Here is an 18,478-nt window from a genome sequence, read left to right as displayed (position 1 = left end):
AGTTTGAGTGGTTTGGGGGTCCGGTCCAAAAAACAGGCAAACTCTTTGGTTTTGTCAGGTCTGCAATTTGAAAGTCTTTTTGAGCGGTATGGACTAAACCGACAGCCAAAAGTACATATATATTGACAAAAAGTTCGTCCGAACCATTGTGTTTTCGATTTTCATAATTGACAGCGTTATCTAAATTGACAAAATCCTGAAATTCGTCAAAAATAAAATTTTGATATTCCAAATCATTCTTCGACTTGCTCAACGATTGTCCAAAGTTCCAACTGTTGTTGGTGGACTTCGTTAACTTTTTTTCACTTGCCTCAAATGCTTTTTTTTTTTTTTTTTTAATTTTAGTGATAGGTTATATATGCTATTTTTTTAATAATGTTATGTTGATAGAGTTTTTATTTTGGATATAGATGTTATGTTTTTTTAGTTTAAAGCTCTAAGAAGCTTAAACCGCCTAAACCGGTCAGACCAAACTGCCTTCTGTGGTCTGGTTTGATCAATTGTGGGCAAGGATCCAAGATGAACGCTTTTTTCATTCGCCATGCTCACTCTTTCTCCGGACCATAAGCAAAGTGACACTCACGCAAAACATGTAAACTGTCTGCTCTGAGCTTGAGAGGATTTATGATCATCTTTTGAGAGTTGTATGTAACTACAATTCTTTATGGACACCCCGTATTTACCAAGCGGGTGTCTCGAGATATTCTATGATCAACTGTTAGGTTTTGAAATTTTCTAAACTGCCATTTGCGGTTTGGTTTGTGATTTGGGGGATTAAACCGTCCAAAACAGACCTCGGACACTTCTAGTTCCATGTTTGACCTGACATAGGATAGGGGACTGGGATTAGGTGGGACAAAAAATAGTTTTTTTTGTTTCACTAAAATAGGTGGAACACGATGAGTTAGAAACTAAAAAATTAATAATCTACTTTTACTTAATATAACCTTAAAATGATATTTGTCTTAATGATCACCACTCTCCATCATTGCAACCACCATCAACAACAGCCATCATCAACTGCCCATTGATTACATCCACTTTCTCCTCCACCATCTTCACACCCATCGTCGGCTACCGACCACCACCTCCCATCGCGACTACCATTACCACTGTCAGCCACCTCCACCATAACCACCACTATCATCTACCATTGCCACCGCCCACCACCATCTCTATCTCACTGCATCTACCACAAGACCTCATGGTCATCATCCACCACCAAGGTCCACCATCTTCACGTCACCCACTACCATTATTGCTGTAACAACCTCAACGGGGACAAGCCCTAATTCATAAGATCTTCCAACACTAAATAAAAAATAGATTTTCCTTTGTACGAACCATATTTTTTCGAACTATCATCAATTATATTATTTCTTCATTTAAATTTGATGATATTATATATTTATGTATTTATCTATATGAAAATTGGGTAAAAATGTTTGCAAAATTAAATTATTTAAATATTTACTTGATTTATGCCAAAAGAATTATATGATGTGTGTGTGTATATATATATATATATATATATATATAGCCAAATGTTTAAGGAAAATCGTAAATAAATGAAAAACTAAAAAAACATTTTATATAACCGTTAAATTAACTAATCTAATGGATATGTTTAAATGGAGGGTTACAACAATATTTTTTAAATTAAAAAACCTCATCCTCCTATTTTTTATTCGAAAAATAAACAAAATTCAAGCGAAATAAATCAAACAAAAAAATGATCATATTTTTCTCGTTAAATTTGACATCTGTATTGATATATTTTTCCATCCATTTTTTTGTCGTTTTTCATTTTTCTAATTATTTAGTGTTTTCTCTTGAACTCTATGATTGTTCTAAGGGACGTTCCAATCTTTTTGCCTTTTTAGAGACTTTACTACATCTAAAACTTTTGATTACATTACGAGAATGAAATAACAGAGAATATATATGTTAAAAACAAAAATGGGTTAAACCTAAAGCGATTAACAATACGAAACTAAACCTAAACCATTAATAATTTAAACCTAAAACCAAACAATTAATGGTTTGAACCTAAATAATTTCGGCTATAGTTTTACACAGATAGATAAAAAGACCTTAAACACATGTAAATTTGGGCCCCATAATTTCGGAGACCCTGTTCAAAATCTCACATTTAACATGCTAAGGAACGACCTGATTGTTCTATCCAATTTCATTCGAGTTAAACATCAGATAGTCAACTTGTCATGTCCAATACTGTATTGTAGATCCTCATATTCAGTTAACCAGATCATATCTGCGTACTAAACGAAATTCGTAAATATATTGAAATGGAATCGAGTGAAATTAACGACATTGTTGGAGAAATTATTCCACTTTGCTAAAAGACAGAATAATGAAAAGTGGAAAGAAAACAAAGTATGTAAATCAGAGATTTGTAGTTAGTGGAATCTGATCAATCAATCCACTTTTTTGCATCATTTTAAGCCGGAATCTTATCAAATCATTCCAATGTTTGAAAATTTTACGATTATGGCAGATCAATCCAATTCAAACCTGAGCTCGAGTACCGACGACGGCGATGGCGATCGTCAAAGCCGGCTAAAACAGGCAATCGACGGCGGATTCATCTCCGACGACGAAGGATGGAGTTCAGAGAGTTCCGATACGTCAAGGAGGAGTTTGGCGGCGAGTTTCCGAGATTTTGCAGAGAGTATGATGAGGAGAGAAGTGGCGGATCTGGAGATGATGAAGGTGAGGGAGGCGGCGAGGATTGAGGCAGAGAATCGGAGATTGGAGAGGGAAAATGAGTTGATGGAGATGATATTGAAGACGCAGTTGGAAATTACTTCGTTTTTATGTTCACGAACCGGTGATCGGAAAAGGAGACGGAGTGAGATTGACGACGGTGATTCGCCGGAATCTATTCTAAGGTGAAGCCTTTAACGTCTCCGGTAACAAACCAACCGTAGTAACTTTAGAAAGCATAAAATGTAACAATATTTAATTGGGAGTTGACAAAATTAGTTATTTTTAACTAATTTTTTTTTAATGTTTGAATCAACAAGACTTGGGATCATGTGAGGACAGTCTGTTTTCGTGAGATCATTTTTTTACTCTTGAATTGTTGTGATGCTAACCTTCACAATGTTTTTTTTTTTTATTTTTCACAATGTTTTGCTATGAAGTTTCAAATGTAAAAAATAGTCTCACGAGTCTCATGAAAACAGACGGGTCTCATGTGAACCAAACCCTGAATCAAAATAGTCATAATTTCGTAAATGGCTCTTTCGTAATCTGCCAAATGATTTTTTGTTAATTAATGAAATATGACTAAGAGAAAGTTGTTTAAAAAATATTTTGGAGAATCTTTTGTAGATGTTCTAAAGAGATTTAGCAAGCAAGATAATATTTTACAAGTCTGACCGTGCTATAATCGTATTTAATTTAGAAAAAAATACTACAAAATGGGCATTTGTGAAAATCAGGGGTTGCTATTCATAACCTCTTCACTCACATACACTTTAAGGGGTGTTTGGTTAGAGGTATTAAGCAATAATCAATGAGAATCAAAATAAAAGAAGCTCTTTGGTTTTATATAATATAATGGACTCAATTCTTTAGAAGCCCAAATTTACATTTCAGGTTAAACTGGGGGAATAGAAATTCATTCTTATTTTCATTCACTATCATTTTCATTTTCATTTGTCTGAACCAAACACCCTCTTAATTCTTATCCCCCTCTCCTATCTCATTCACATACCCCTTATACGAGAGGTATGAATAAAATTCACCGCAAAATCTTGGCTAAAAGTTGAAAATGTTAATCCAAAAGACTGGTTTGGTCAATTTCCCAATTTCATGTAATACTTATTTTGTGCAACGATTTTTTTTAATTGATGTAACAAAGTTTAAATTTTTTGTAACGTTTGATAAAGTGAAAACTTGTTAATGAAAGTTTTAGAAAATAGTTATGAAAGGGTTACCGCGAAATAAATGATAAAGTTGACGTTCACATCATCATATATATTATACAATCAGAAGGTTACTGGTTATAATGAGTAAAAATAGGAAATTCTGAAATATTGTTATATGGACAAATTGCATGAAAAAGTAACGTACATTAACTTGATTCTTATTTTGGGTAACGTACTCTTATAACTTCCATTTTGGTACGTAAGATGTAAAGTTTTAAACATTTAAGTACTCGGGTAACTAGTTGAAGCATTAATCGGTTAGCATACTAATGTGGTATGCAACTCAGTATTACTTGTTGACGTGGTTAGTGACATGATTTTTTTTATCTAATTAAATCAGTCTTCAACCGGTTACCCGAGTACTTAAATGTTTAAAACTTTACATATTAGGTACTTGAAAGTTCGTTACTTAAAATAAGAATCAAGTTAAAATACGTTACTTTTTCATGCAATTTGACCAAAAAATTGTTTTATTAGGTTGCATTATGGTAATGTTATGAATGCCTTTGTATAATGCAGGGAAGGAGCAATGCTACTAAGCTTACTCCAATTCAATTTAGGCATATGAGTGTTGCATTTCATGTATTATATACATGTAACTTTTTTTATTTATTTATAATTTTAAGTCGATCTGAATATGAATGTGTCTTTTTGTCTTAATCAATAAGCAGAATCGAAAGGACATGAATACGGTTTAAATTGCTTGCTATGTTCTTTTTTCAAAATGTTTGCTAACTTTTGAGTGTCAATATACGTACGTTGTGTATGAACTGCTTTATTATATATGAATTTACTGAAACATGTATTTGTTCAACAAAAGAGTAAAATAACTGTTTCATCTTGCATGTAATGAAAGAAGTCAATTGTATCTCTTGTACAAGTTCTTGCAGGATTTTGGGTTCACGTGAGACCATCCTGTTTTTTGTGAGTCTTGTAAGATCATTTTTTTACATTTGAAACTTCACAGCAAAACGTTGTGAAGGTAAAAAAAAGTTGAATCTTCACAGCAAAAACACTGTGAACTTTTGCTATGAAGTTTCAAGTGTAAAAAAGTGGTATCACAAGTCTCACAAAAACATATTGGCCTCACGTGATCCCAAGTCTATCCTTGCATCTTGCTTTATGTGTGATCCGTTTTCAAAATTTTATATGGTCTAATGTCGCTTCAATTCCATTTGTAATTGCCTAAAAACAAACACAAGGTTAATCGACCAAATAAACAACGAAATATTTAAGATTTTCGAAAATCTCGTCTCATAATTGACTTGTTTTCATATAGAAAAAAAACCATAAAAAATAAATTTAAAACAACTAAATTTTCAATTAAATTTTACATTCTGTTGTATTGCAGTGTTACACTTCCAATATAGGTAGGGTGGTGCTTGATTGATTTGAGCTTGACTCCAAAGATCAAAAGTACCTGGATGTCCCAGGTTCAAATCCAATGAGGAATAAAAATCCCCTTGTGGCCACGGAGGTTCAAATGCGGTGACTCCGGGCTATTTGCAAAGCAGGTGATCACCTTGGGATTAGTCGGCTCACATAGCTGGTTGGATATCCAGGTTAATAAAAAAAAACATAAACAAACAAAAAGGTTAAAATATACAACTCCAATGCTTACAAGTTATATCCATATAACCATAAGGGTGATGTCTGATTGGTTTGAACTTAAATTCCAAAGGTCAAAAGTGTCTGAAGGTCTCAGGTTCAAAAATCAAATCCAAGGAGAAATAACAATCCCCTTGTGACCACAAAGGTCCAAATACGGTGACTCCAGACTACACGCAAAGCAGGTCGTCGCACTAGGATTAATCGACTTGCATAACGAGTTTGATGTCCAGGTCAATAATAAAAAAGTTACATCCATTTGCATTATTTTTAAGAGTCGAGCCTTTTGGTCAGTCATTATACCCCGAGAGGTAGAAAGAATTACAACCCTCATCCCACCTAAAATTCTAGGAATTCTTTGATAGTTCAAATAGATTCGTAGACCCGGCCGACTGATCCGTTTTAAATTTAAAAGATTTCTGTTCGTGTATTGATGTAATTTTTAAAAAATAACTGAACTCCGTTTAAAATTTTCTGTTAAATATGTTAAATCAAGGACATTTATCATTTTACCTTTTTCCTTATTTTCTATTAAAGATGTAAATAAGAGTATCATTGAAAATCTATAAAATATATATAGGGGAAAATCCGTAAAAAAATGAAAAAACTGAACAATACTCTGATAATCGTTTATCTGGACCGTATGCACATGTGCATGTAATTTGTAAGCAATTTGTCTTATATGCATATATGCATAAAAACCAAAAAACAACTTCAATAACTTACATACACGGTGCATACGAGTAATCTGCAAGCAATTTGTCCGGTATACACATATGGAGAATATGCACACGTGCATAAAAACCAAGAAACAGCTTCAATTACTTGCATATACATGTGCATACCATCCAGATAAATTGGTTAGTTACCAAGGTATTCCTCAATTTTTTGGGGTTTTCCACTAAACCTCCCTCTATATACATACACTTTAGAATACTTTCATGGGGTTAATAATAAGTGTAGTAGGTTCACGAAACACTATCATTTTGATCGAAAAAATTACATAGGTCGGAAATGGTAAGAAGTTGCATCATCCTTAGCTTCACATACCTTACAGAAATGGCTTTAGGTTGGGGAGGATTAATAACTATGGTAACTCAAACTGATAATCTGTATTATATATATTTACGAGGATTAAACCAGAACATGGTCAAAATAATAAAACAAGAAAACGACCAAATCCCATGTGATTTTGAACTGAAGTCATGCGATTAAGGAACAGGTCAAAGCAAGGGTGAGCGAGCAACTTGGCCAACGAATCTAAGGTCGTGGCTAGAGTCGCATGAATCACATGTGATTTGGCCGTTCTCTTGTTATCTTATCTGCTCATTGTTCTTGTTTGAACCTGACTCTATGAAATGCTATAGAAGCCTCAGAGGAAGTCATATTGAGGTTTCTTGGATGGCAAGGTATGGTCACGTTTAGCCGCGACTAGAACTTTATGTCGTTCTAAAGCGCTGTCGATGTACTCTTGAAGTGGTGGAAGTGAACCACCGTCTTCGTCTTTTTGTGCTTGCCCTCGTATAACCTACCATTCACATACACAATCGAAAGCAAGTTGTAAGCCAAACGACAACAATAATAAGTTTTTTATCCCTAAGGTGTAAGCTTAAAAAGGAGTACACCGTATTGCAAAAATATACAATTGGACAATTAGAAACCAAAACTAAATGAAGTCGGTATATCCAACTAAAAAGTACAGATGCAGTTATACGTAGTTGCGCCATTTGAAAAATGTTTGTTCTACAACACGGACATTAAATTTTTGTTGCTGAAATTTGTCTAGCAACTAAACACCGACTATGTGAAACCTCATTAAATTATCGTCCAAAAAACACCTTAAGTGTCGAGTTCTATAATGATAGACCTCGGCTATGATACTGTGAATATATGAAACCCCATTAGATTACTCTCCATATCAGCAAATAATGAGTTTATCACATATATCACACCATCAGCCACATCAGCATTGTAACAAGTTAATGCTTAAATCGGTTATCCAGGTACTTAAATATTTGAGATGTCAATACCAACACGGCACATGAGCATTAAAGCATAAGCGCAAGCAATACCAAGAAGTGAGCTACTTCCGACTACCCTAAAGAGCCTGCCTACCTATATATTAGGGCCTGTTGTTAGCAACTTAATAGGCTTATTGAGACTTATAACTTGTTCGATCAGCTATACATGACTATTTGGTAKTAGCTTAATGATATAGAAAGTGGCTTATTCAATAAGCTTCTAGGGGGCTTTATGCAGAAAGCCAAGTTTTTTCCAAACCTGTCCCTTAATTATAAGATGGAGAAAGAAAGTCTCTTTCTAGTTTCTATTAATAAGGGTAAAATTGTCAATTTAGTTAAATGAAAGTGTAATAATTACACATACCTAAATTGTTTGTCTTTTTCATTGTGGACACTTGTTTCGGGACGGAGGGAGTAATATATTTATATGAAACCAAAATTTTACGACAGAAAACAAGAAACAAATAGAACATAGGGGAACAATATAGCAATAAGGCAATATGTAGGATGGTTCAACATTCGTTACCTTTGATGCCCAACGCCTCTCTGCTTGCTGACACACGTCTCTAATATCCCGTCCAGACATTCTGAAAATTGTAAATTTATATCATTAAAAAGCAACGAACTTAAAAAGATAGGGGTTCTCAACTTTAATACTTCAACCAAAACATGACTCTGGAATCGAATGGCGGACATCCATCATGCCTATTGTTTCAAATAAATAAGAATATGGGTCTTGAACTTTACTATTTCAACTTCAACATGAATATAGGAAGTGGAAACTGCATAGCAGTGTCCACTTCATATATTTGGATGACAAATTTGTGTTTCTAAAATTTAAATTTGCATGATCTTTGTTTAAAAAGAGAAAAGCGAACCCGCTTTTGATCTGATGTATCTTTATGGTTTAATATGGCTATAATTATATCATCGTATAAATATGTTTATATCAATTTGAAGTTGAGAAGTAGTTTGTTAGCTCAAAAATCAAATGACGATTTCATAGGGGAAGGATAAAATGAGATAAGCTACAAGGAAGAGTGACTTAAGACCTGCCTGTTAGCAGCTTAATGAGCTTAATAAGACTCGCAGCTTATTCGGTCAGCTATACATGATTGTATGGTAGAGACTTAACGAAATAGAAAGTGGCTTATTCATAAAGTTTCTAGAAGGGAGCTTTACGCAGAAAGCCAAGGTTTTCTAAACATGCCCCTCCCAATTAAAAAACAAGATCCTTCCATCTATGAAAAAACCCTCAACCTTCCCAATCTACACAAACAGATTAATCCACATACATCTTTATCCATACAGAACTTAATGGAAAACCAACCAAGCAGCCACTTACTCTTCAGTAGCTGCAGCCAATTCAGTTAGGTCGGTCTTTGCTAAATGTTTTGCATATTGAGCTGCTATCTCCTGACGAGTTTGCTGATCAGGTAAGTCAAATGTGATCATTGAGTCAAACCGACTGAGAGAGAGTTGAGAACAAGTTAAAAGGAACTCCAAGAAATGGTCTGAAAAAGTTCACTTATTTAGATACAAGAAACTATGCTTAAGGAGACAAGCAACTATGCACCTTAATAAAGCAGGATCAAGATCTTGTTTCCTGTTGGTTGCAGCAATGACCACGCATTTTTTATCCTGCTCAAACCCGTCAATCTGCAGAAGAGTAATAGATATGGTAAATTGGTAATTTCAATACTTTATATGCTTTTACCAATTTAAAAGCCAACCCATTTGGGTGAAAAACCTGACGTAATATGACCGACAAGATTCTCCGAGTAGCTTCATGAGTTTCACCATCACGAGCAGTAGCGAAGGAATCAACCTGTTTATAATCAGGAAAAATGGACAAGGATGAAACTAGATCTCAGACATATATTCACAGAAGAGAACGGAACGAATGATCATGACAATTCACATTTTCTACATCAGTACCTCATCGAGGAATATGATTGCACCACTGGGAATTTCATTGGCAAGTGTAAACACTTTACCCAACAACCTTTCACTTTCACCAAAATATTTTGACATAATCACCTCCAACGGCACGTATAACAATGGGACACCCTGCATAACAGAACAAGATCCTTTAGTAAACCATTTCATTTGAATTCTCAAGATTCAAGAGAAGGATCTTATAGAGATGCTAGTCCCTCTTGTTTTAATGTAGAAAAGGATATGCATACGTTATAATTCGCAATTAAGATATTTTTTTATTCAGTGGTCTTTAACGCCCCTTTTGTCCTTGTTGGGTAGAATGCCGTCCGCTGTAGGTTATCAACCTACCCTTGGTACCGAAATGGGTTCTTTACAAGAAGGGCGCAAGACAACTCTCTCTAAGGAACTCGGCAAAATAGCCCCGTAACTTCGGAAGAAGGGGTGCCTCCTCACAAAGGGGGTTGCAGTGACCAGGCCCGGGCGAACTTAAACACACCAGTCACACTGGAAATAACTTTTGCACGGAAGTCGTCATAGATTAACCAAATACTCCCACAAAAATGCATTTGCATATATTGCTGCTAATGTTGTGAGGCATGTTGTCCTATAATAAGAATAAATAAAAGCTGAATTTTGACTTGAGATGAGAGAAGCAAGAAAAAGCTCTATATTAACTGGAGATGTCAATCAGCTTAGCTGGGAAGAGACTAATAGGAGAGTAGCTGATGTGGAAGGAGAAGGAGGTAGACCCATATCCTAATATTGCCTACAGATGGACTAGCATGTTCTATTCTACAAAATATATAGAGATTGCTATCACAGAGCATCTAAAAGCATAAGCATGCAACCATTCTTGCACAGTCAAACATGCAAACCGTTAGCTTATCATGCTACTCATCAGTTCCTGTATGTATGATCAAATACTGGCACCTCGCTATCTAAATGGAACAGTTGGTTTTTATCGAACTTCATCCAAAACTGGCTGCAAGCAAATAAGATAAATTCCAACCAAAATGTACTAAAGACAACCTCTGTGGACAAACAACTAGATGCATGATCAAACAAAACAAAAGGCAAACAATGTTGATGGAATTGCATATGGCCCAAATTCACTTCAAATATTAATAGGATAAGATAATATAGAGGTTTAAGTGCATAAATTTTAAGGATTTTGAGCAATGAAAAAAAAATATCAGAAAGGGATAACTGATAGCAATAAGACAATCAAATTACCGCTTCATTAGCTATAACACGAGCACAGGACGTCTTCCCAGTACCTGATATTAAAGCAAGACAGCAAGTTAAGCACATTAGTTTCAGGATTTCAGCTAAGGCGACATAAGTCAAGATATACATTTACGTACAAGCTGGGATATAATTTATTACTGTAAATTTCAAATTCAAACAAAAATCTACAGATAGGTGAAATGGGGGATTTCAACCAAGCCTTGAGGTTGAAGACTTCCCACAGTAGTGGCATTTTCGGCAGGATCTGAAAACACAAAAAGCATAATCTTTTCTAGATAATAGAAATAGGAACAGATATTGTGACATTTTAGAAGTTGGACCTCGTATGCACACCGGTACACACTTATTACTAAAGCAATCCATTTCTTATTTGGGAAACATTCATATGGAAAATTACCTCAAACCCTTATTACTAACCAGAATCTTAACAAAATAAAGCGAGTCAGGAACTATTCAAGAAACTAAAACATAATCAAATCTTCTAAAATGATTAAAAGTAAATAGAGTTCAAATGATAGGAAAATTCAATTATAATCAAGTAAATTGTTAATACACCTCAATAAATTGGGGAGCCTGAAAGGAGTTTGATGATGATAAAAACTTGTCATCTTCTATGTAAGAATCCTCAAAAATTCATGAAGGTGCTAAAGTTACGGGAAAAACCTGGTGGACCTTCGAACAGTACCGCACGAGGTCTATTTGTCTCAAACTTGCACCGGGTTCCACGAGCAATTTCATCATAAACCTCAGGGCTCTGCAGAGCCAACAGTATTGTATCTTCTATATCTCTACATATAAACAATCAAAACTGAAAACATAAGCTAACACGTTTATTTAAAATAGATCCATCACCTGCTAAGTTTTGACTCACAAAAGGACAGATGTACCATTTAGAAAGGAAAGGTGAAGTGGATATCTGGATCACATTTTATAGAACCACTTAAGGGTAAATTACAACAATGGACAATTATAAAGGCATGTATTAGGCATAATCATTTGTCAATTTCCTTCTTTTCTTGCATCTTGCAACAGGAATATGTTCATTTAAGTATAAAAAAATCCTCCCTCCGTTCCACAAGAAATGCAACGGTTGTTTTTCCACTAATAAGAGATGAATTGATTTTCAGCTTATTTCCCTGAGTTCCCTTCCACTAACGACACAACACCAACTGGTAGTGAACTGAAAATGGGGGAAACGATTCAAGACATGGTAGTAACAGAGATATTGTTTCTTTCTTTTTGGAAAAACTGAACTTCCATTGAAGAGGAAATAAAGATCCAAATTGAGGCGCACATGGGAAAGGCAAGATGGCAATCTAGAAATACAGTGATACCGCAAAGAGATGTAAAAGTACAAACCACTATATCTAGATGAGCCCTTGCTGTGATACCATTCTAACGCCCAAAGCCCAACAGTAGGATGGCCAAGAAGCCCTGATCATAAAACCTTTGTGGCAAGTCTGAGTAGCCCGAGACCAAAAGCATAAAATAAGACTCACAATTCATATCCACAACCTAAGTTGGAAGGATGTTACATCAGAAGTGTAATTTACTTCCCATTCCGTCTAGGAATAAAAAACACAGATCTGCATTGAGTAATGCACCACATTTGTAGGTCTATTCCTTTCTCAAGTAAAACCAAACATGGTTGAATTCATTCCTGGGTAAGGTTTCATTCCTTTCACATCTTCATTATGGCCTACCAAACAATGCATAAGGACGATGCTTATCCATAAACTTTTGACAACATAATGTTGACTTCTAAATTTAGTAAGGTTTGTCAAAGAAGGTCCTTGTCAACTTGGTGAAGACATCACCCTGAGAAGAAGAGGATTAAGGACAAAAATATGAAAGCAGTTGGACTAATCACCAAAGATGTACTAAAAGCAGTTACTACATGACTTTCCCATTGGTTAACCATGAAGATTGGATAGTGTCAATCAGTGTTGTGGTGGAGTGGTTAGTGCCTGGGCAGTTCATAGCGCTGAACCCAGGTTCGAACCCCTCTTCACACATCCTGTGCGACATTTACTAAAGGGGCATGCTTTAGCCCTGGATGTGCCTAGGATTAGTCGAGCATTGGCTCGGATACCCATTTCAAAAAAAAAAAAAAAAGATTGGATAGTTACACCATTAGGGAAGCAGTTGTGCAGTTAAGAGACATGCTGCATCTAATGGAAGGGACAGGATAACCGTCAACTCAAATGAAAAGAACATAGCCTAGGGGAAGCTGATGCAGACAGGTATAAATAAGAATCCTATGTCACCATTAGCAGGGGAAGACTCTTTGCACACCTCAATATATAGCTAACAAATAGAGCACTAGTCAGCTTTAAGTTGCCTTGACAATAGTTGTTTCATTTTCATCAGGTTCGACTAGACTTAGGATGCTTTTCTATTTTATTGTAACCCACTGCTTCATGCAGTCTTGTGATTTAATTTCCTACAATACAATTCTTCTTCATTTCTAGGTAATGGCTGCATTGATCAACAAGAGTCAGAAACTGTAGAAAAACACCAAGGCCATATAACATTCACGTCCTCTAGAAGGATTGATGTCTGGAAGTTCACAGAAGCTTGCAGCAGAAGAAGATACAAACTTTCTGGAGGGTAACTCAACATTCTCCGATGCTTGTGGCTATTATGCTAGAGAAGACCTTCACTAGGTATATAAGACCAAGATATGTTTAGTGCTTTTTAGAGCAACCTCAGTTTGTGCATGATGCATATATTTGGACTAAGTTTTCATGGTTGAAATATGTCCATTTCTCGTTACAGCAAAGAGAAGTTTGAGGAGACATGGTTCAACCTTCTAGTAAGTTTCATACCTTTTCTGCTGATTATACCCTGCGATGTTTTCCCATGATATCTCAGACTTTTGGTACTCTATTTTAGGCTCCTTAAGTCCATAGATCTTCACCCCCATGCCCTCTAGACTGGTGACTGACTTATCCATGGACGGTGTACGTGTTGTATCTCCTCTTCTATCCGCAATCCTGCTTTGGCCCGCTCCTGCCAATTTTAACACAGATGCTAGAGCATCAAGTTCCTCAGCAGTAAAGCTCCCTTGCTTTATAAACTCCATTTCCTACATAAGTTTGTGAAAAATATTGATAGTATGAGAAAATTTCAGATACAAGAACAGTTTTAAATATGGTTTTGATAATGTAATCACCATCCTTAAAGAATTATTGTCGGGATGGCAGTATTCCTCCAGGGTTTATAAAGCCAAAAGATATTACAGACCTTAGGAAAATAATGAATTTGTTTGGTGTAACTGAAGAGAAGAGGAGCAGATATCTGTAAATGTTGGACGAACACAGATATTTATAGGTTCTGGTGGCCAAGCAGTTATAATACAATTAAAGCTGTCAATAGCTGCAAAAACTAATTAATTCCGAAATTAATAAATTCTCTTGAGCTCCAATTTTAGGCCCAAATGGCATCTTTGACTACTCCAAATCCTCTCTTTGAATTTCTTATTTATGAACTAGCCTTTCTCTGTATAAACACTTTGGAACTTCTGTAAACCAGCAATGTGAGATAAAATTTTCGTTCTTCTGCACATTAAATCACTAAATAACTACATGTGTATAATTTCCAATAGATATAAGATATATAGATCATTAACAAAATTTCCAATACATATAAGATATAAAGAATCACTAAGAAAAAAAATTGGAGCATATGGATGATCAAAGAGAAGTTAAGGGAAGTGGAGATAACTGGTTTATCGGAACTAATGAGTGATCGGAACAACAAAATGCAAAGATCTCCATCATTTGAGTTTGCATCAGAACTACCCTTATTCTTTACAGCTTCCTTCTGCACCACTGGACGACTGAGTGTTAACTGCCAGGCAACGCCACTGAGATCGGACACAAGAAACAATCATAAGTAGTGCGCAGAGCTTGCAGCATATTCACAAAATTAAAGTAATATAAAGTTAATGCTGGTGTGCAAAACCACCCATTATATAAGATGTACTTCAACCATCACAATTCACTACCAAATAGAAGTGCATCACATGAAAATGTAATGAAGTGACTAATGTAAAGTCTACAAGCTTACCTATCCCAAGCACGCAAAGCCATATCTGAACCAGTAGCTCGTTCCTCAACTTTGACCCCAAGATGTGCAACAACATTTGAAATCAAAAGTGCAATTTCACAGGTAGGAGGAATTTGGAACTTGATTGTAACCTACATTGTAGCATCAAATAAGTTGCAAATAAGAGCACTGGCAAGGATATAAGTGAATCTAAAGCAATGTACAGAACAAATACTGTCAAGAAAAGCAAACAAACATCTTCTCCTTTATGTTATTTATCCCAAAATTTTGACCAGCTCTCTTTCCAAGAATCAAATTAAATTTCTCTCTCACAATTTTATAAACCATTGAGGTGCAGGGCAAGACCATTGGTAGTTCAACATATAATATGGAACACATTGCATAGTTCCATGACGACTTAAGCTAACAGATAACCAGTACAAACATCAAGGAGTTACTATCATATAGCATCAAAAAGCATAGTTCCAAAACAACTAAAACAAACAAATAAACAGTACAAATATGCAGGATGTCGTAATTTGATTAGCAGGTATGCTGAGAGGCTACATGTATCATAGTTTCCAGAACATAGGCATTTCTTATTTCCTTTATCCCAAAAGAAAAGAATGACGGGCTCACTCAATAGTTGTAATACATCATAATGGTCGACGAGGTGAACTTAATACCATCAGAATGAATAATACCTTATCACATTGATAAATTCAATTAAATTAACAGCTTCGAAATGTGATTAAAGTTAAGAAAAATGGACTGTTTAGGCTGTACTCATGAGCTCTCAAGTAACTAAAACTCTTGAGTTGTCCAACAAACGTAATAGCAGTTAGCAGTCATTAGCTTTAGTAGACAATCCTGAACATTACAAACTATTACTGATCTCATACACATGAACTCCATATACTAACCATAGTAATAGACAAGTGGTCAGATTGAAACTGCTTTGGCCGCAGTTAGAAATGAAATCGGGAAGTGGATACTAGTTCAATTATTTGATGATCCAACACTGATGCAAAAGAACTTCACTTATTCAATAATACCCCAATCATGTTCCGGTTATCAAGTTAAAGAATGAGGATACACAACTCCGACATGATTTGTCGTCAAGTATAATCCCCAAGTAGACATCAAAATCAACCCAGTGCACTGGCCACAGAAAGCAACTGAATAACCTTTTGGCCCTTCACAGCAACAGTAAACCGAGGACAAGAACCATAGTGCATTCCTTTGCTTTTAAGCAACTCTTCTAATCGAGCTCTTTCATTTTTGGCAATAACCTCCATATCAACATATGTGGAAGGTGATTCAGGTGGTGAAGGTGTTTTAGCCTCAGCCTGTAAATAATCAAATCTTAATAATGGATTGTAGAACTGCTGGACGATGAATTTGAACATGTAGAACAAGAAAAAAAAAAACAAAAAAAAGAGAACAAATATATATATATGATACTAGTTGGTCCGGTGGATATTAAAAATAGAATATGATCAAACATGAGAATTCATATCCAAAATTTCTTTTTTCATCAACTATTAGCACTGGGAACGGAAATCCAACCAATAATATTCCATACAAACCTCAGGTGCATCTGCATAGGCTATGTCTACTAGGCCAAATCCAAAAAACCCGGCTAGCATAGCAGGAAGAAAATTTAATCCAGGAACATTAGTTGACCCGCAAGACTTATCATGGTAAGGGTGGATGTTGTGCTTGAAAGTACCTGCAGGTGTCAATTCCGAGCCAGTGATAAGCTTGTCATTTCTCACAGATATTCAGTAACCAGCAAGTAAATCTCCAAAACCCCAGAAAAAAAGGTGAAGTGAAATGTCTGTTGAGGCAATGGAGTGAGTATATGAAAATTATTCGCAACCTCTATGAAACTAAACTTGCAATTAACATCATTTTAGTTTTCAAACTGGTAGAAGAGTTAGTTCCAATAACTCCGTCAATAACTAACAAATGAAACCATTCAAATGAAGGCAATCAACCATCCACAGTTTCAAATGTTCACAATTTTTCAAAAAGAAACTTCGATTATGAAAGGGATGGAGTAGTCGAGTACTCTGGAGGATAACACTGTGATCAACTGATATCAAGAACAGCTATACAAAATTGACAACAACAATATGATACATAAGAAATCAAGTTAAATTTAAAAAAACATCTTCATGAACGTTAACAAGTAATCTGAGAAACATACAGTAAGGGAGGTGGGGCGGAGGTGGATTTGAAGGTGTTAGGGTTCTACGATATGCGATTGTACGGCACATCTGAATTGTTCGAGCAAGACGACGCATTGACGCCATGAGAACTTCTCAATCTCCTTCGATTTTTCTCTGGCGATCACAAGTTCTGAGAGCGTAAATTATACGAAAGCTTATGGTTAAAGACTTAAGAGCACAAAAACAACCATGGCGGATGGCGCGCAAGCACCTGCGAGTTCTAGCGGCTCTCAACACTTTTGGGCTTTATTGGGCTTTGTTTAGCCCATTGGGTTGGAGTTTATTATGCCATTAATGGGCTGTATTAACTTCAGTTTCTCTTATGCAAAAATTACAATAAATGACCAAGGTGCTATTTGTTTTTTTAATAGACGTTAAAGTTTAAAGTCTTATTCCACTTTGATTGATAAGAGGTGGTGCTGAAGTCTGAAATCAGAATCAATAAGACTGTTTTTTTTTGTAAACTGATAAATGTTTGTCCGTAAGGCTATTGACACGTCCTGTTTGTCTGTCTGTAACCTCCCAAAGACCAGCTTCAAGCCACATTCCCTTAGCATTCGGACAATCCATAGAGAGGTGCCAATTATTTTATGGGTTGCAATCACAAAGACCATAGATACAAGGGCTCCTAAGCCCCGGATTTGGAGATTAACGCGGGTGAGAAGAACGTCCTAGCAGCTCTCCAAGCAAAAAACCGCACCTTGTGTGGGATGTTAGCACACCAATTTTTTGTCCATTCCCCATCCATAAAAAAATGCGAGTTTGGAACAATTCTTTCCCTTAACAAGCGATACCCAAATTCAACTAAATAAATCCCGTTGGGAATCCAATGCCTAATAATTCGAAAGTGGAGAAATGCCAAGGATTTCTTTTCGTATCACATGGGAAGAGTAGACACCTAATTTTGGTCATATCCCACTCAATAGAGTTTGGAAGAAATAAGTCAAAAACCCGAATCACACATATCTCATCATTACATGTTATCTCCAAACGAAAATTATGGTCATCGTGAAGCCATGGGTTGTCCCACACTTTGGTAAGTTTCATTTTATACCTCACATGCATTATGTTAAATAGGGTTGGGTTCATGTGAGACACGATTTTTACACTTGAAGGTAAAAAAAGACGAACATTCACAGCAAAAACACTGTAAAGGTCATGTAAAGTTTCAAGTATAAAAATCGTGTCTCACAATAACAATCGTATCTCATATGATCCTAAATCATGTCAAACATTTAAACGATCGGTACGTTCAAATGATTTAAATAATTTATATAATAATAAAGTTACGCGCTTTGACACATGCATCCAAAAAGACAGATTTTTACATGTTAGAAATAAAAAAGCTACTTTCAATTTTTAATTAATATTTTACACATATTAAAATAAGAAAAATAAATTAAAAAATAAAATAAAAAAG

At 35.5% G+C, this 18,478-nt stretch overlaps 2 protein-coding genes across 3 annotated transcripts; one reads left to right on the top strand and one right to left on the bottom strand.

The window, feature by feature from the left end:
* The first annotated feature begins 2,399 nt into the window (after positions 1-2,399).
* On the top strand, positions 2,400-4,770 carry LOC112526027 (uncharacterized protein At4g22160). The gene is made up of 2 exons (XM_025136404.1): positions 2,400-2,912; positions 4,476-4,770. Exons 1-2 carry the CDS (start codon positions 2,491-2,493, stop codon positions 4,522-4,524), a joined length of 471 nt encoding a protein of 156 aa, XP_024992172.1. The 5' UTR covers positions 2,400-2,490; the 3' UTR covers positions 4,525-4,770.
* Positions 4,771-6,517: 1,747 nt separating this feature from the next.
* Positions 6,518-17,170, bottom strand: LOC112520901 (katanin p60 ATPase-containing subunit A1). Of its 2 annotated transcripts, XM_025129529.1 has the most exons (14): positions 17,037-17,170; positions 16,414-16,556; positions 16,012-16,173; positions 14,846-14,976; positions 14,501-14,642; positions 13,603-13,862; positions 11,438-11,562; positions 10,760-10,803; positions 9,524-9,655; positions 9,336-9,413; positions 9,162-9,244; positions 8,931-9,053; positions 8,112-8,172; positions 6,518-7,092 (listed from the first exon to the last, which is right to left on the bottom strand). In XM_025129529.1, exons 1-14 carry the CDS (start codon positions 17,140-17,142, stop codon positions 6,937-6,939), a joined length of 1,746 nt encoding a protein of 581 aa, XP_024985297.1. In that variant the 5' UTR covers positions 17,143-17,170; the 3' UTR covers positions 6,518-6,936. The 2 variants fall into 2 exon arrangements, with proteins under 2 accessions (XP_024985297.1, XP_024985303.1); XM_025129535.1 differs by lacking the exon at positions 8,931-9,053.
* Positions 17,171-18,478: the final 1,308 nt, after the last annotated feature.

Source organism: Cynara cardunculus (assembly GCF_001531365.2).
Source record: "Cynara cardunculus var. scolymus isolate 2C chromosome LG 1, CcrdV1, whole genome shotgun sequence".
NCBI lineage: Eukaryota > Viridiplantae > Streptophyta > Magnoliopsida > Asterales > Asteraceae > Cynara > Cynara cardunculus.
The sequence above is the reverse complement of the archived record's forward strand: the minus strand, read 5'-3'. Positions and strand labels throughout refer to the sequence as shown.

Excerpts from the sequence above, each read along its gene's own strand:
- LOC112526027 (XM_025136404.1), top strand. The coding sequence starts at position 2,491 with ATGTTTGAAAATTTTACGATTATGGCAGATCAATCCAATTCAAACCTG. Across the intron at positions 2,913-4,475 it reads TCGCCGGAATCTATTCTAAG|GGAAGGAGCAATGCTACTAA; the intron begins GTGAAGCCTTTA and ends TGTATAATGCAG.
- LOC112520901 (XM_025129529.1), bottom strand. The coding sequence starts at position 17,142 with ATGGCGTCAATGCGTCGTCTTGCTCGAACAATTCAGATGTGCCGTACA. Across the intron at positions 16,557-17,036 it reads TCCGCCCCACCTCCCTTACT|GTACTTTCAAGCACAACATC; the intron begins GTATGTTTCTCA and ends TGACACCTGCAG. Across the intron at positions 8,173-8,930 it reads TTGGCTGCAGCTACTGAAGA|AATGTCTGGACGGGATATTA; the intron begins GTAAGTGGCTGC and ends TACAATTTTCAG.